Source organism: Dromiciops gliroides, chromosome 2 (assembly GCF_019393635.1).
Source record: "Dromiciops gliroides isolate mDroGli1 chromosome 2, mDroGli1.pri, whole genome shotgun sequence".
In the NCBI taxonomy this organism is placed as follows: domain Eukaryota; kingdom Metazoa; phylum Chordata; class Mammalia; order Microbiotheria; family Microbiotheriidae; genus Dromiciops; species Dromiciops gliroides.
In genome coordinates, this window is record NC_057862.1 from 193,612,145 (window position 1) to 193,630,320 (window position 18,176).

Here is an 18,176-nt window from a genome sequence, read left to right on the forward strand (position 1 = left end):
GCCTAAAGTTCCTTTTACAGAGGACAAAGCCCCATTACAGAAATTAAAGACAAAGCCATCTATCTTTTTCCCTTCTTCATACCTCAAAACCTCTTCTACTTCCTCATCTGTTCTTTCTTTGTTCTAGTTTTTTTTTTTTTTTAAAGGAACAAGGGCAGCTAGGTGGTATAGTGGATAAAGCACTGGCCTTGGATTTAGGAGGACCTGAGTTCAAATCCCGCCTCAGACATGTAACGATTGGAATGACGCCACCTGCTGGATACTTACTGTAGAAGAGTTCTGCCCATGAAGGGAAGGTCTTTGAGGGCAAGACCAGGAGTCAGGAAGTGACGCGGGCTAGTGGGAGGAGGAAGGAAGAGACTGGCGCTCAGTCTCGCTCTCTTTCCTGGGGACGCTGGCGGAGAAGGGAGCTAGAAATGTGCTCTCCCTTTAATAGATAGGAATCTAGGCCTTTCTCTCTCTTTACCAAATTCTTATTCTCCTTAATAAATGCTTAAAAGTCTAACTCTTGCTAAAGCTTATAATTTATTGGCGACCACTCATTAGATATTTTAGACAGACTAGCTAGAATTTTAGCCCTTAACAGACACTTACTAGCTATGTGACCCTGGGCAAGTCACTTAACCCTTATTGCCCTGCAAAAAAAAAGAATAAAAATAAAGGAACAGGTAGCCCTTCTCAAGGTTAGCCTCTGCTTTATAAAATATAAGGTTTTTTAGGGGCAGCTAGCTGGCGCAGTGGATAGAGCACCGGTCCTGGAGTCAGGAGGACCTGAGTTCAAATCTGGCCTCAGACACTTAACACTTACTAGCTGTGTGACCCTGGGCAAGTCACTTAACCCCAATTGCCTCACTAAAAAAAAAAAAAGAAAGAAAAAGGGTTTTTGTTTTTTTACACCATCATGATTACCCCAGTATCTTTCTCCCTTCCCAAAGTGCTATCTCATGTAACAAATAGTATATTTTTAAAAACCCTCCCCCAAAATAAGGAAAAAGAAGAGTAAAAAATAAGTATAATGAAAAAGCGAAAATATGTGCAGTATACAATAGTTGTAGATCTTCTACTTTTGCAAAAGATGAGTTTGAGATTATTTTATGTCTTTCAATCCATGCTTGTTTTTTGTTTTTTGGTTTTTGGTTTTTTTAGTGAGGCAATTGGGCCAGTGCTCTAACCATTGCACCACCTAGCTGCCCCATGCTCATTTTTTGTTTTTTGTTTTTTGTTTTTTTTGGCTGGGTAATGAGGGTTAAGTGACTTGCCCAGGGTCACACAGCTAGTAAGTGTCAAGTGTCTGAGGCCAGATTTGAACTCAGGTTCTAATTGAAATGTAGGGTTTCCTTGAATTACTTAAAACCATTATTCTGAGGTATCTATAGATTTCAGGAGCTTACCATGGTCCATGACACAAAAATGAAAAACTCCTTGTTGAAGCTATTTCACATTTCATGAATACTTCACCTATCCCATTGGGTTGGACACATTAAATTGCGCATCCATGAAGCTTTTTCCAAGCACTCCAGCCCGCCCAGATTGACCTCTAAACTTCATTGTATTCACTGCCTGAGCTACATGATGTATCTTATATTTATGTACTGCCTTGTATTATTTATTTTGTATATGGTGTGTATTCTGTTGCCCCAACTAGATTTTGGAATCCTCAAAGGTAGAACCATGTTTTCTGTTCTTATTAAGAAGAAGAAAGGGTGGTCAGATACATAGGGTTTAATTCTAGCAGATAAAATTTGGACGTGGGTATAACCACATACATAAGGATATATGTGTGTGTGTGTGTGTGTGTGTGTGTGTGTGTGTGTGTGTGAGTGAGTGTGTTTGCGTGTATTCATCCAGTGACCAAATCCCTTGTTGTAGGTAAAATCATCCTGGATTTCAAATTCCTATCTTTCAAAGGGCAGTACTCTATTCTCTCCTCCTTTTTCTTTTTCCAGTCTTTTTAAAATAGAGCTTTTTCCTGTCAATTTCTTTTACTGTTGTGATGCATTGTTGTATAGTAACAGAATGTGTGAAAACACTAGCAGCTCCTAAAGTATAAAAACTTCTCCCTAGCTGGTATGCTCTGTACCCTTTAATCTTATTTCCCTAGGATTAAACTATATTCCCTAAAACAGTCGTGATTTCCTCTTTCCAGGGAAATTGAGAAATTTCCACAGTCCCATGCATAACTGCTTTTTGATTTTTTGTCTTGCTGGCCTTGCTTGTTTTCCTTCTGGTTTTACCAATAGGTTTAAACCACTTCTAAACCACTTTAAACCACTTCTAAATCATCATCTTTTTCACACCATGGGAAGATACCAGCTCCCTTTGGGTATGGGATTCGCTAGGTTCACATATCCACATTGATTAATGTGAAATATGGTCATATATGTGTCTGTCTATGTATATACGTGTGTGTATATATTTATTTATATACATATATATATTTATAAATATATATATATGTGGAAAAATACTAAATATTCAGAAGGATAAGTGGGTTTCACAGGTGTACCTTCCCTTTCATTTGCTCTCATTTATCAGTATTTATTGAGTAAGGGAGTGACATGATCAGATTTGTTCTTTTTGGGGGGGGGCAGGGCAAATCTAGCTGCCCCCAGATTTGTTTTTTATGAAAACAATTTCAGTAGCTATGTGGAAGATATATTGGAGAAGGAAGAGATTTAGGGCATGAAGTCCAATGAGGAGGTTATGGCATTAAAGAGGTGATGAGCGGGGCAGCTAGGTGGCACAGTGGATAAAGCACCAGCCCTGGATTCAGGAGGACTTGAGTTCAAATCCAGCCTCAGACACTTGACACTTACTAGTTGTGTGATCCTGGGGAATTCACTTAACCCTCATTGCCCTGCCCCAAAAAAAAAAAAAAAAAAAAAGGTGATGAAGTCCTGGTACTAAGAATAGATAACATTTATGTAGTACTTTACATCTGTTATTTCATTTGATCTTCAGAAGAACTCTGGGAGGTAGGTTCTAATGGTCCCCATTTTACAAATGAGCAAACTGAGGCAGACAAAGGTTAAGTGCTTTGCCTTGAGTCACATACCTAATAGGTGTCTAAAGAAGAATTTGAACTGGGGTCTTCTTGACTTAAGTCCATCCACTGTACTAACCTAGTTGCTTCTACTAGAAAGAGGCAGAGTAGAGAGAAAGGGACAGAAGTGAGAGTTATTGTGACAGTAAAATGGCCTGATTTGGCAGTTCTTTGGATATGTGAGGTAAAGGGAGAATGAAGTCTTAAAAGTGAAAGATAGACTGGAAAGACTGATCTCACTAACAAGAGGCCGGTTTGTAAGAGGGGTGGGTTTGTGGGGAAAAAGATGGTTATGTGAGATCTGCAGTGAAGATTACAGTGCATCGGTGCCTGCTCATCCTGCGGGGTTCAGGATGTTCCATCCAAAACGTAGGATTCTTCCTTGCCAGTCATTGTGCTAAATTCCGCCCACCCTCTGAGGGGCATCTGCTGCCGCCATGAGATTATCTGGAAGAGAGGGTGGCTATGTAGGGGGGATGCAGAGGGAATTTTCCAGTAGCACCTGTGCAGCTGGTACTGTGGGTACTTAAACATCTGAACCTTGGCTCTTGTGTGGGGAAGAGAACAAACATTTATTAAGCACCTAATATCTCCCTGGCACTGTATCAAGTTCTTCAGAAATATTAACGTATTTGATCCTCACAACACCCCCATTTTGAAGAAATTAAGACAGAGATTAAGTAACCGACACAGGGTCACAGAACTTAGTGTCTGAGGCCAAATTAGAACTCAGTTCTTCCTGACTCCAGGCCCAGCAATCTATGCACTGTACCACTCAGCTAGGGAGGAGGGGAAGAGCTTGCACAATGGAGAGAAAAGGGTTAAATTGGGGGGGGAGTGGTGGCATGCATTGGAGATAAGCCCCATCATTGGCTGTTTCAAGCAGGGCAGAATGTAAGCCTTCTTCTAATATTTGGGGTCTGGCTAGGTTCCCATTGCACTTTGGAGATCACCAACTTAAGAGTTCAGTCCTGGCAATGGACTATATATCTGTTATTCAAGGATTGGTCTTGCTAAATTTGAATTAGGTTGTCAGACTGACCTTAGGGTGATAAATTCTTTTTCTTTCTTTCTTTTTTTTGGGGGGGGGGGTGAGGCAGTTGGGGTTAAGTGACTTGCCCAGGGTCACACAGCTAGTATGTGTCAAGTGTCTGAGGCTGGATTTGAACTCAGGTCCTCCTGAATCCAGGGCCGGTGCTCTATCCACTGCGCCACCTAGCTGCCCCAGGGTGATAAATTCTTAAATATATATTAATTTATAGAGTGCTTTTGAGCTATTTTGGAGAAGGAATACCCTCATCAATTAAATGACAACTCCTTAGAGCATTGAAGGAAGTTGGTAAATGTGGCCAAGAAAGGTGATCTTGTGCTGGCCACTTTACTACACCAAGGCATAAAGGAGATGGAGCCCTTGGCATAGGAGATATGGATTAATTGTGAAAAGGGGGCAGGAGGCAAGGAAAGGTGATTAGTAGGGGTGCCCCTCATTTCTTTTCCTTTGCCATTGTTTTCCTTTTACTTGTTAGCCCCAGGACATGGGAAGGTTGAGGGTATGAATTCTTACCTTCTGTCCTAACCTTCAGCTCATTTCCTGTGCCCTCTTTTGACCCCTTCTCTACAGAAAGGGCTTTGACTGGGCAGCAGGAGAGTAGAGCACGCCCTTCTCTAGTTCCTGGTACGAGAGGATGGTCTAAAACTAGTTTCACGTACTTGATATCTTTTTTTCTCTTTGAGAAAAGAATGGTCAGATTTTCTTTAACCTAAAAAGGTAAATATGAAGGTGAAACCTTACACCTCGTAACCCCAAGGAGGTCACAGAACTCGGGGATCGATTATGATTTGGAAGAGTAGAAGAGCTAGGATTTCCTGGTAACTTCAGGGTTAGTATCCTCTTTAATTGGGAATGCCTGATTAATACCATATACATATTTCCATTTGTGTGTTCATTCCTGTGCATAAACTCTGCTGGTTGCTTCTTCAGCCTTTTTTAAAAAGGATAACTGTGTAATTACCATTATAAAAAGTGGATGTTTTGAAAAACAGGAGATACAAGTTGCTTCAGTTATATGCTACTCTGTATTTAGAGGCAGAGTTGGTTGTGCCCCACAACCCTTCTGATACTTTCCTAGTTTTTGACTTTGTTAATTTTGTGCTGTCTTCTGTTTTCTCTCCATAGGAGATATTAGATTCATGTAAGAATCCTGCTCCTTTTTTTGTAAACTTCTCCAGAATGAAGCAGATTAAAGATATGGAAGCTGAAATCAGAGAGGTAAAGCCTTCATTTTTGCAATAGTATCCATTTTTATTTCCCAGTTTTGCCAGAAAGAAAATCTTGCTGATTCTAAAATCAACAGTCTTCCTTTTCTTCTTGCCTATCTTCCAAGGGGAACATGTCACTAAGTTACAAGGGCTTTGGCCAGAGTATCTCCCTTCTGTTTGCTCAGCCTCTCCTCTCCCTCCCCCTCTTTCCAGTGATATCTAACAGCAGCATGGCCTAAGTGCTATATTTTTACCCATGTGTGAGTCTTTTCCCAAGCTACTTTCTGAATGAGCCAAATGTTATTTTTGTATCTTTTGTAGAAGACCTTGGAAATTGACCTCTTAACGCTAGAAAAAGATACAGCAGATGTTGTTCATCCTTTCTTTCTAGGTAAGTGGTTTTAGTGAAATGGACAGTTGCTGGACATTTCAACCATCTCTTGATTTCTGTGCTAACAGGAGAGACTAAGCCTCTTTAAGTAAAACTGTAAAATGACAAGGCATAATACTTTATCATATAATTTCTGAAAGGCCTGAGAACTTGTAATGTCATTGCTCTGTATCTTGTCTGACATCCTCAGCACTTCAAGTAGTAAACAAAGACAAAAGATAGAGGAATACAAAATGTCCTTTATTGGTAGTTTTGACCTTACTACCATTTTTAAATAACTTTTACAAATAGGCCCAAAAAGTTAAGTGTTTTCCCCCATCTCCTATATTCTGATAGAACTTGGTGAAGAGATACAAAGGATTTAACTCTTTCTACAAACTTTTTTTTTTGTGGGGCATTGAGGATTAAATGATTTGCCCGGGGTCACACAGCTAGTGAGTGTCAAGTGTCTGAGGCTGGGTTTGAATTCAGGTCCTCCTGAATCTAGGATGGGTGCTTTAACCACTGTGCCACCCAGCTGCCCCATCCACAAACTATTTTAATCTTTCAAAGTTAATTTATTATACACAATCTAAACTAAAGGACATCAATTTGAAAAATGATATACAAAATGTAGAAAGATGACCAATTCTTAGATGTCTATTGATAGCAAAGAGGAAGATAAAAGTGAATTGGACATATTATGTTCTTGGCCTAATGGCTTGTTTATTTAAATCAGATGTGAGGAACTTTCAGTCCTATATTTAATTTCATCTGGTCTGTGGGACAAGCAGGTTCCACTTCGTTATAGCCGTATTTATACCTATAGTTGGGAAATTCAACATGACTTTAGATTTTTGAACCACAGTATCCTTTAAAAAAGCAGATGGGAGTATGTACATGTGCATACAAATACCACACACACACTTGAGGCTTGTGAGTGGAAAGATGATTGAAAGTTCTTCTGTGTGTTTTTGTTGGTTTGTGTATTACTATTTTTCTTTCCCTTTTTTCTATATATATTTGTCTGTTTCCCCCTCCCCCCAATTCTCTTTCTTAACTACCTATGCTTTTAGAACTGGAATATATTTTCCATTTTTTGTGGTTTATTAAATGGTTTTGTGTTCCCTATTACTAATTTTAAAAGTGAATAAATAGAATTTTTTACTTTTATTTTTAAAAATATATTACATTTGCTTTTTGCTTATGTGACCCTCAATTGATTCTTTTCTCTGTGTGTTCTTCACCTTGACTTAAATGATAGGTTATACTTTACTAAAGACTATTAACATTTCAGAATTGTGTTTGTTTGAGCCTGGCAAAAGTACTGCTTTAATTTAGTGCATTTGTGCATATATATATATATACATATATATATATACATATATATATATATATATATATATATATACATATATATATATACGTATGTGTGTATATACATATATATACACACATATACATATATATGTATATGTATACATATATATATATAAATATAAAATGTCTGCTATGTGCCACACGCTGTGTTAAATTTTGGTGATTCAAAGATAAAACCAAGACAGTCCCTAAGCCTTCTAAGGAGTACATCATGAATATAAATAGCTAGGTAAGTAGAGGCTCTGTACCAAATAAAGACAAGGTAATTTCAGAGTTGAGTGATGATTGAGTGGCACTAACAACAGAAAGAGTCCTCTTGATGAGGAAGTAATTGACCTGAGCCTTGAAGGTTGCTAAAGATTCTGAGACATAGATGTAAGACGAGAGTACTATAAGTGTGGGTGACAGCTTTGGCAAAGGTCTTGGAGCCAGGAGATGGAATGTTGCATATGAGTAGCAGCAAGTCACCCAATTTGGCTGGATCATAGAATATGCACTGAAAGGGAGAGTAATAGATAATCACATCACAATCACAGCTTTGAGAAATAGGTTCAGTCATTTTCCAAGGAGGTAAAAGAGGAGGAAAAGACTCCATATGTACCAAAATAGCACTTTTTGTGGTAGCAAAAAGAGAACAAATTTGGTGCCTGTTAATTTAGGGAATGGCTGGATAAATTGTGGTATGTTTGTGGTAATGAAATGTTGTACCACAAGAAACAACAAATATAAGGAATTCAGAGAAAATTGGGGGAAACTTGTTTGAACTGATGGAAAGTAAGCAAATGTTGCTATTTCTCTCCAAAAAATACATAAGTATCATAAAGTAGACATAGGAAAAAAAATCCACTGGTCACTTCCAGAAAGAAACCACAAAATGAAAATTCTTAGGAACATTATAGCCCAAGTTCAGAGCTTATAAGGTTAAAGAACAAAGTACTGAAAGCATCCAGAAAGAAGGAATTAAATTATCAAGAAGCCACAGACAGGTAGACACATAATTTAGCAGCTACCACTATCAAGGAGCAGAGAGCTTGGAATACCGTATTTCTACCATCTAATCTAAGGATGTAGGCTTACAGCCAAGAATTACTTAACCCAGGAAAACTGAATACAATTGTACAGGGGGAAAAATGGACCTTTAATGAAAGGGAGGACTTTCAGACATTTCGAATGAAAAGACTAGAGCTGTGTAGGAATGTTGGACAGGAGTTAAGAGAAACACAAAGAGGTAAAGATGAAGGAACAATGATAAAAGATAAGTATAGGTAAACATTTTAATATAGGCAGATGATACCTGTGTTTATTATGAGTTTTATTGTCATCAAGGGTCACAGAAGGAGTCTAACGAGACACAAGTCCTGGTAATCTTAAAGAAAGAGAAGAGTTACTTAGATAAAATCACTGTAAGTGAGAAGAAATGATTATTGACCTCAAAGTTAACATCCTTTATCCTGCTTATTCTTTACATTCACTGCTTTTGGTTTATAAAGCTCAAAAGTGTGAGACTCTGCAAAGCATGAATCAGCACTTGGAGACTGTGCTGAAAGAGAAGAGGGCCCTCCGACATCGACTGATGAAGCCTCAATGCCAGGAGAACTTGCCTATAGAAGCCATTTACCACAAGTAAGACCTTGCAAAATTCAAGTTATGTGATATGTAATCAGTAACTCATAAATAACGCTAGTGACATGGAATAAACTTACATAGGACTTGAAAATTCACAAGGGATTTTCTTCACCACCACCCTGTGAAGTAAGCAGTATAAATAGTGTTATCTTTATTTTGCATCTAAAGAAACTGAGGCTCAGAGAGCTTAAGTGACTTGGATAAATCCACACATCTAATCAAGAGTAGTGCCCAGGGTCTAAACAAAGACTTTCATGTTATAAAACCAACACCCTTCCCATGATGACATTTTGCCTTTAGAATCATAGTCAAGAGATTTAGAACTAGAAGGGAGCTGAGAGAACCTCTAGTCCAAAGGTTCTTAGCTTTGTTTGTGTTATGGCCTATTTTGGCACTCTGGCAAAGCCTATAGGCCCCTTTTCAGAAGAGTGCTTTTAAATAATTGAAGAAAATGTGAAATTCCAGTTAGAAGTTAGCGAAAGTCATGATGTCATTTTTTTCCCCCATTCAATCTCAAAGACCCCCTAACTTAGTACAACCCCTCATTTTATTGATGAGAAAACTGACTTTGAGAAGTTAGATTTGCCCAAGGTCACATATAAATAGCAAGCAGATCCAGAACCCAAGCCCAATGGCTTCGCTACTTCACCATGTTTCATTTTATTAGTCATTACTAAGATTTTCTTTAATCAGTGTATTTAGTGATTTTTTTCCACAGAGATTTTTGAAAGTGGTAATATCCTGAGCCTGAAAGTGAAAATCTTTCTTTTTCATGATAGTGGCTCTGTAGTTGATGATTTGGGGGGCAGGGCAGGGCAATGAGAGTTAAGTGACTTGCCCAGGGTCACACAGCTACTAAATGTCAAGTGTCTGAGGCCAGATTTGAACTCAGGTCCTCCTGAATCCAGGGCTGGTGCTTTATCTGCTATACCACTTAGCTTCTCCCATGTAGTTGATGATGTTTAAGGCAGTTATTCATTCATTGTATTTGTAAGAGGCATTTTTCTGGGTCACTGAGAGAAATACAAAGATAAAGAAGACATGGACCTTGAAGAGCTTAGTGATTATATAATTGTGACAACTATAAGCATAACCAAATAGAAAAACCTATACTAAGTATTTAAGGGAGATACTAATAAAATGCTTGCAACATCCATAGGAGGTAGAAATCATTTCTAGCCAGGGAGATTGGGAAAGGCTTCATAGAGGAAATAGCATTTAACTAGATCTGGAAGGAAGTGTGTTATAGTAGAAAGAATACTAGATTTGGAGTTAGGAGAAATCTGGTCCAAGGCAATGCCGAAAGACTTATGATAGAAAATGCTCTCCATATTCAGAAGAAGAACTATGGAGTCTGAGTGTAGATTGAAGCATGCTATTTTCACTTTTGTTACTTTTTTATTATTGTTCTTGTTTATTCTTTCTTGTGTTTTTTTCCTTTTGTTCTGATTCTTTTCTTACAACATGATTAATGTGGAAATATGTTTAACATGATTGTAATGTATAACATATCAGATTGCTTGCTGTCCTCGGAAGGTGGGAGAAAAATCTGGAACTCAAAATAATATCTTTTTTTTTTTTTTTTTTGTGGGGCAATGAGGGTTAAGTGACTTGCCCAGGGTCACACAGCTAGTAAGTGTTAAGTGTCTGAGACCGGATTTGAACTCAGGTCCTCCTGAATCCAGGGCTGGTGCTCTATCCACTGCGCCACCTAGCTGCCCCTTCAAAATAATATCTTTACCATGTAATTAGAAAGATATTTAAAATAAATAAATTTTTTTAAAATTTAAAAAAGAAATCTGGATTTATATCCTAGCTCTGCCATTTACTTTGTTATAATTGTATTTATTTATTTATTTGTTTGTTCATTCATTCATCCATCCTTCTATTTATTTGTTTTTGTGGGGCAATGAGGGTTAAGTGACTTGCCCAGAGTCACACAGCTAGTAAGTGTCAAGTGTCTGAGACAGGACTTGAACTCAGGTCCTCCTGAATCCAGGAATGGTGCTTTATCCACTGCGCCACCTAGCTGCCCCCATGTTATAATTTTATTGATCAACAGGCATTTATTAAGTACCTGCTATGTGTCAGGTAGGTACTGGGGATAAAAATATAAAAATAAGATATTCTCTGCCCTCTAGGACCTTTGATTTTTTAAAAAATATTATTTTTTTTCCAATTACATGTAAAGACAGGTTTTTTTTTTTTGGTTTTTTTTGGGCATTTAAATACTGCTTTACTAGTCATTCTTTCCAATTGCTTTTTGTTTGTTTGTTTGTTTGGGCAATGAGGGTTAAGTGACTTGCCCAAGGTCACACAGCTAGTAAGTTACATGTTAAAGACAGTTTTTAATGTTTACTTTAAAAAATTTTTGAGATCCAAATTTTTTTCCTTCTCTCATGTCCCTCCCCCCTCCCTATAATGGTAAGTGATTTGATTCAGGTTTTTTGTGTGCAGTCACGAAAAAATTTTTCCATATTAGTCATGTCGTGAAAGAAGAAACAGACCCAAAGGGAAAAAAATACCATGAAAAAAAAAAGTGAAAATAGTATGCTTTGATCTGCATTCAGACTTTTCATCAGTTCTTTCTCTGGAAGTGGATAGCATTTTCTATTATGAGTCTTAGGAAATTGTAGAAGCTTTTGATTTTACAGAGAAGAGACAATATCTTCACAGATCAGTAAATATAGCACGTTTGTGTGTGTGTGTGTAAAATGTGATTTAGAGGGTGAAACATTAACAATTGGGGAGAATTAGGAAAGACAGACATCTTTGAAGGGGGTGGCACTTGAGCTGAGCCTTAAAAGACCTTAGGGATTTTAATAGTTGGAGATGAGGAAGGAGGGCATTCTAGGCATGAAGGAGACACTCTTTGCAAAGACATGGAGGCAAGAGATGAAATATTGTGTATGGAAAAGATCACGTAATCCAGTTTGGCTGAATCATAGAATTCATGAGGGAGAATAATGTGTAATTAGCCCGGAAAGATAGTCTGGAATCAAGTCGTGAAGGGCTTAGATGCTAAATGGGAGTTTGAGTTTTACCCTGGAGGAGTCGGTAACTGTTGTCCCATCTGTCTTTTCTTCTGTCTATGCAAAATCTTTGCGAGGGTCAATCTGTACAAGAATTGGGGGCATTTTCATTGAGGTTATTAGTAAGGTATAAGCAGACTTTAGAAATCTTTCTTTAGCAGTGAACCCCATCTTTGCCATTTTGCAATTAACAGAAATAGAAAGAGAAAGGAAGATCCTATTGTGCTTACTGTTGATTACAAAAAAGCATCAATTTAATTTCGTAGAAGAGAAAGCCTCCTTACAGACTCTTTAATGTCATTGTGTCTCCATATCAGAATAATTCAGGATTCTTTGGAACATGGTAACAGAAATAGCTCTATTTTGTGATCTGATCAAGCCATCTGATGGGGAGACGTTTACCAAAGGAATTTTGCCCCTGTACTGGAACAGATCCAGGGCAGAGGTTATGTTAAGAAGCATGCTGAGGTCCTTCAGACACTCCTTTTTACTGGGCAAAGTTGATTGCATCTAGCTCCAAAGAGGTCTGGAATCATTCAAATGATTTGACTTTCCATTTCCACAGGAAAGATTGTCTTCAAGTGTTTGAAGAACTATCACATGGAAAGGGAAGGGTCACACTTAATTTGCTTGACTCCAGAAGGGACAACCAGGAGACATGGTTGGAAGCTGCAAAGAATTAAATTCAAACTTGATGCGGGGGAAATTTCCTAATTATTTAAGGTGTACAAAATTGGAATGGACTCCCTTGGGAAATAGTGGATTCTCCCTCAGCGAAGGTCTTTAAGCAAAGGCTGGATAACCACTTATTGGGTGCGTACTCTTGTAGAGGGCATTCGTGTTGCAGTATGCATTCGACTAGATGACTTCAGAAGCCCCTTCCAACTTTTAGATTTTGTGTGACCCTAGGAAAGTCCCACAAGCTCCCTAAATCTATTTACTCATCTGTAAAATGGATGTAATACTTGCATGGCTGGCCTTCCTCAATAAACAGGCAAACAACCACTTCACAGGGCTATTGTGAACTAAGTGTTTGGGGAACTTTCAAATGCAATAGAAATATGAACTTTTACTATTTCTACAGGAAGAAATTTTAAAAGCTGGGATGGGGATAGAGTTCTGGGCTTAGAGCACTGAATGGGAAAAGGCATTCTTTAGTACCTAGAGATGAGATTCTGGTTTTTGACTCTAGAAAAAAGAATCAACAGCTTGGAAAAGGAAGCACAAAGATCGACTGAAGAAAACAATTCCTTAAAAAAACTACAAGGTGTTAATTATGCAAACGAAAAAAAGCATGAGCATCTGCTTCCTGATATTTTCTCTAGCAATGACTCCTAGCTTAGCCTTGAGCAAATCACTGCCATTCCTTATATTGAAGTTTTTCTAACCTAGCAAGCAGTAAAATAATGTATGAATATTAGCACATAGCACATAAGAATCAGTAAACACTACAAAGCACTACCTCCAAGAAGAAATAATTATTTTTAAAATGTTTGGGGTTACAAACATCTCAGAATGGTTTTTAAATGGAGAGTATTACTCTACTCCACCCACTATTGTGTGGAAGTCGGTTTGAAATTATAGGGGGCTTTAAGTTCCATGTATACAAAATTGTTGACTTGAAGATCGTGGGCATTAGAATATTTCTAAATATGATTGTTTGGTCTTTCCTTTTGGATCTGTAACTAAATGAATGGACATTTATTTATATGCAATGATAGGTGTGGCTCCCCTGAAAGACAGGGAAAACAGCTAGGTAATTTCTGAACCTTTTGATCCATACATTTCCTTAAAAGCCAAGTATATTATTAAGCTATAACATTACTATATTAGTCATTTTGTATAAGAAAACTTGAATAAAAGAAAAAAATGAAAGAAAGTAAAAAATAGCATGCTTCAGTCTGTGTTCAGTCAGTCAATATCAGTTCTTTCTTTGGAGGTGGATAGTATGCTTCACCATTAGTCCTTTGAGATTGTCTTGGATCATTGTATTGCTGAGAGTAGTTAAGTCATTCACAGTTCTTCATCCAACAATGTTGCTTTATAATTTTATATAATCAAAATTATTTATTGGCCTCCAAATCTTTGGATATGCTTTAATCCTCTCAACTGACATCAGAAGTTCTGGCAGAAGGAAAAATTAAAATCAAACCCAGAAAATAATTTTGCTTAAAGTTATAGTTGATATCCTTTGCCTCACCCATAATGATTTCTGACCCTCTCTTTAGGTATGTGGTACAATTACTGGACTTGGCAGTGATTTTCATTGAGAAACTAGAAGCCCATATTGAGGCCATAAGAAACATTCCTCGTTTAGATTCTAGTGTGAAGAATATGGTAAGTATACTTTGGTACTATATTTTCTGATTATTTTTGCTCTGCTTTAGTTCAGTTATATAAACTACTGCATACATGTAGCTCTTTTGTTTATCCTTTAAGTGTCCAGGTTTTCTGACTTTTTGTTTGTTTTTTTGGTGAGGCAATTGGGGTTAAGTGACTTGCCCAGGGTCACACAGCTAGTAAGTGTCAAGTGTCTGAGGCTGGATTTGAACTCAGGTACTCCTGAATCTAGGACCAGTGCTCTATCCACTGTGCTACCGAGCTGCCCCTGGTTTTCTGACTTTTTGAAGTCGATATACTTTTTCTCTTTAAATCATGCTTTTTCAGAAGTTAGGTCTTGGTTGTTCATATAATAAGCTGCAGGGGCAAGCTCGGTGGCGCAGTGGATAGAGAACTGGCCCTGGAGTCAAGAGTACCTGAGTTCAAATCCAGCCTCAGACACTTAACACTTACTAGCTGTGTGACCCTGGGCAAGTCACTTAACCCCAATTGCCTCACTAAAAAAACAAAAAAACCCCAAAACAAACAAACATATAATAAGCTGCAAATAACTTTGAAGTTTTGAACACGAGTGTTTTAATTTTCATATTTTAAATTTGTGTAACCTACATATTCATTCATATGTATTTTCTCACTTTTTCTTTTCAAATATTTTAGGATAAGGCTTTGACAAAAATGAGTGTCTTGGCAGGAGAGACAGAGGAACTGATAGAAAATATACTGAAGTGGCGAGAGCAACAAAAGGAAATTTCTTCTTCTATCACCAAAATATTTTCTGGAGATCTCTTCAAAAAAAGCATGAGATTGTAATCCCCCTTTCAACTTTCCAGTCCAGAACTGAGGGCCAGCTGACTCACTTGATACCAAGCGACACCACCCCCTATGTTATTTTTGTTTATTTTTGTGTATGTCTGGTGCCCATTCATAATTGACTATAATGGGAGAATTTATAGGCTTTTTTGTTCATTGTATTCATGAAACCTATTTTTCTTAGTTTATTTGGGGTTGATTGTGACCAAAGCTGATTTCACCTTTTTCTCCCTACATGAATGGAATAAGATACAGTAACATGAAGAAGAATGTATTTCATCTTCACTGGCAGCACCTGGACATGGAAAGAAGTTAGTTGCATACATTTATGCATGACAGTTACCATACTCACAACAAACTGTCCAAAATGGTGAAAAATCTTTACAAACAAAAAGCTCTGGAATTAGGAAAGCTATTTGAATCTGACATTGCCCATACTGCTTTTGGATCTGTCTCAAGGGTAATCAACAACCTCTTAGTCCCTGAACGAGAAGAACAAAGGCTGAACAGGTTGATAGTTGGCCCTGGCAGGTCTAAAGGGATAGTTACAGAGGAAGAAAGAAACTAGAACCAAGTGAGACTAAGGGAAAAGGTACAACAAAGAGATGCAGATGGTGGGAAGCGGTGCCAGTAACTCTTGCAGAGTGCATCCAGTCCTACTGGTACCATAACTGTCCTCTCATATTTTTGGATCTTTTTTATTAAATAAAAAGGAATTGATATGTTTCTGTAGTTCTGATGTCTGCCTTTGTACCTCAACACCCACTTAACCACAGACACAGAAGATGCATTTTATAAATATGCTGACTTGATGGAGGCTTACAACACCTCCTTGTAGCAAATGACTTTATTACACAATATCAAGTATGAAGTAATTAGCAATTGAACTCAGTTACTTTTTTGGAAGTTATTTTCCTGGTAAATTAATGAGCAATCATATCCTGAAATCTCATGGATTTGATCATAATTATCTCCCGTTAATCATCTTAAGGCAAAACCCATTATTTCCAGAAATAACCTAACATCAGTCTTTGTCTCACATACTCTCAGAATTTTTCTCCATGTAATTGAGATTGTGTTAGCTGATTTTTATGTTTATTCCTTGCAAATAAATTTCTATATTGCTGTTCATTTTTTTAAAAAAATGTTATTATTATGAGCTTAATAAAATAACAAGCATGGACATTTCTCTATATAAAGAACAGGAAAAGCGGACTGCATAGAAAATTGTAAATATCTGCTTTGTACAGTAATTGTGAGCTCTCTTTCATTAGATAGGGGACCTGCCAAAGATCCCCTTTAGGGCAGGGACTTATTTTTGCCTTTCTTTGTATGCTCAGAGCTTCACACTGTGCCTGGCATATAGTAAATGCCTAATAAATGCTTCTCAATTTGTCTGTATAACTTGTGGGTATTGTGGGTTTTGGGTTTGTTTTTTTTTTGCAGTTGTTATAAATCAATCCAAGTTGTAGTTTATTTTTTTTTTCTGTATTTAGTGTCTTTCTGTTTCTACTATATATGGAGGTGATCCTGGGAACTAGATGACTATGCCAGTTTGGGCAGGTTCTGTTGGATTGAAAAGGCTTTGAGTTTGGAAAGAACTTTTGGAAAGGCCCAGCCTCAAACCTCTAGGGTTGAAGAGGCTTATCACCAGATTGGCTACCTAGGGATGATTTTTTCAGGCTCTATAAGTCTCTAGGGTTGTGGATAAAATGATGAAAGGGTTGTAAAAGGATGCCCATTCTGTTGAAATCACATATTCTAAAATTACTGGGGCAAAAACAAACAAAAAAGTTATCCTTAAAGATACAGAGACTGCCTCTGACAGCTCAAAGTGAGTGTCTATGATAGCAATTGTTTCTGTTCTGGTCAGAAACCCAGACGGTCTCCTCACAGATTGATTCTTTTGGAAAGGCAAACTAGGCCATCTTTTGCTTCACTTTTTACCTAGCCTTAAATCACTGAATGGGTGTTATCTCAGACTGAGGCTTGGGAAAGACCTGAGCTTCAAAAGGCCAAGGTCTCCCACTGCATCTGGGGTCATCTCCAGTCATCCTGACCTATGTCTTACCACTGGACTCCCAATGACTCTGGAAGAGAAAATGAGGCTGATGACTTTGCATAGCTCTTCTTCACTTAAATGCAGTTCGCTTTCAAGTCAAAACATCTCCCTCCTGATGTCATTGGTCCTCTTTGAGAACGAAGGACAAACAACAATAATAAATGCTGAGTTTTAAGTGCCTACAGCTCAGTGAAGCCATGTGTTTGTTTGACTCCTCAAAGCACGAGGTAAGTGCTGGGGCATCCAAGCACATTCGCAACTATTCACAAGGAGCCAACTAGTCATTTGTTTAGTCCTCTGTAGTCAGCTATGCTCTGTTCAGTCACCTTTTGATGATTCATACTAAAGAGGAGTATACAATGGAAAATTGGAAGTACAAATATATTAAAGTATATTATCACATTAAATGTAAATTAATGTATTTGTGATTATATCAAAATATTTATTAAAATAAAAATAAGTTTGGGAAGAAACAGCATGGCATATTAAAAGAAGACCCAGCCTTGAAGCCAGGAAGGCCTAGGTTTTAAGTGCTTCTGACACTTAATGGCTTTGCAACCATGGGCTAATCATTTAACCTCTCAATGCTCTGGGCTGCTCTCAGAGACTCTGAAGTTAAGAAGAAAATGCTGGCCTGCACTGGTAAAGGCATTTTCCTCACACAGGAGTTTCCTGTAGTGTATGGGATGTTCAGGGAGGACTAGCACCTGTGGTGTAAAGGTTGCCAAGCCCTTTTCAGGGCTGCTTATCCACCTTTGGTGTCCTTCTGGCACGCAACTCTCACCTGTTGTCCCAAGAAGTTGTAGCATGAGCAATGGGCACACGCCAGCAAAACTGTCTAGGCATCTGGGTGAGACCAGGTTGAAGATAACTGACAGGCCTCAAACCCATCAGTGAATTAGGGTATGTCTACCCCAAGCATGTGAAGACGTCCCCTGGAGGAATGGGTAGATGAGACCAATTTGTTCCCCAAGTGGCCCAGAAGGTGGGTGGCTGAAGGCAGGGGCCGTGAGTGCTTAGAGCTTGGTCAGACATCAAAGAAGCTAAGGTCATCCACTGCGTCCTGGACCATCACCAGTCGGCTTGACTTTTGTCTTGCCACCGGATTTCAGTGATTCTGGAAGAGAGAGTGAGACTGCTGACTTTGTGCAACTCTGCCTCACTTAAATCCATTTCATTGGAGTCAAGACACTCCCCGCCCCCCCCCCCCATTGGTCCTGTGAAAACAAAGGACAAAAACAACGATAACAATGT

The 18,176-nt window shown here is 38.2% G+C and overlaps 1 protein-coding gene across 1 annotated transcript in view; it reads left to right on the plus strand.

Moving 5' to 3' along the window:
- The window catches only part of HAUS2 (HAUS augmin like complex subunit 2), a 29,567-nt gene extending 11,627 nt beyond the window's left edge, over positions 1–17,940 (plus strand). The window contains exons 2-6 of the mRNA XM_043981681.1: positions 5,220–5,312; positions 5,624–5,693; positions 8,543–8,675; positions 13,939–14,047; positions 14,708–17,940. Of these exons, the coding sequence (XP_043837616.1) occupies positions 5,220–5,312; positions 5,624–5,693; positions 8,543–8,675; positions 13,939–14,047; positions 14,708–14,860 (558 nt within the window). The 3' untranslated portion in view covers positions 14,861–17,940. The remainder of the gene's footprint in view (positions 1–5,219; positions 5,313–5,623; positions 5,694–8,542; positions 8,676–13,938; positions 14,048–14,707) is intronic.
- The last annotated feature ends 236 nt before the right edge of the window (positions 17,941–18,176 follow it).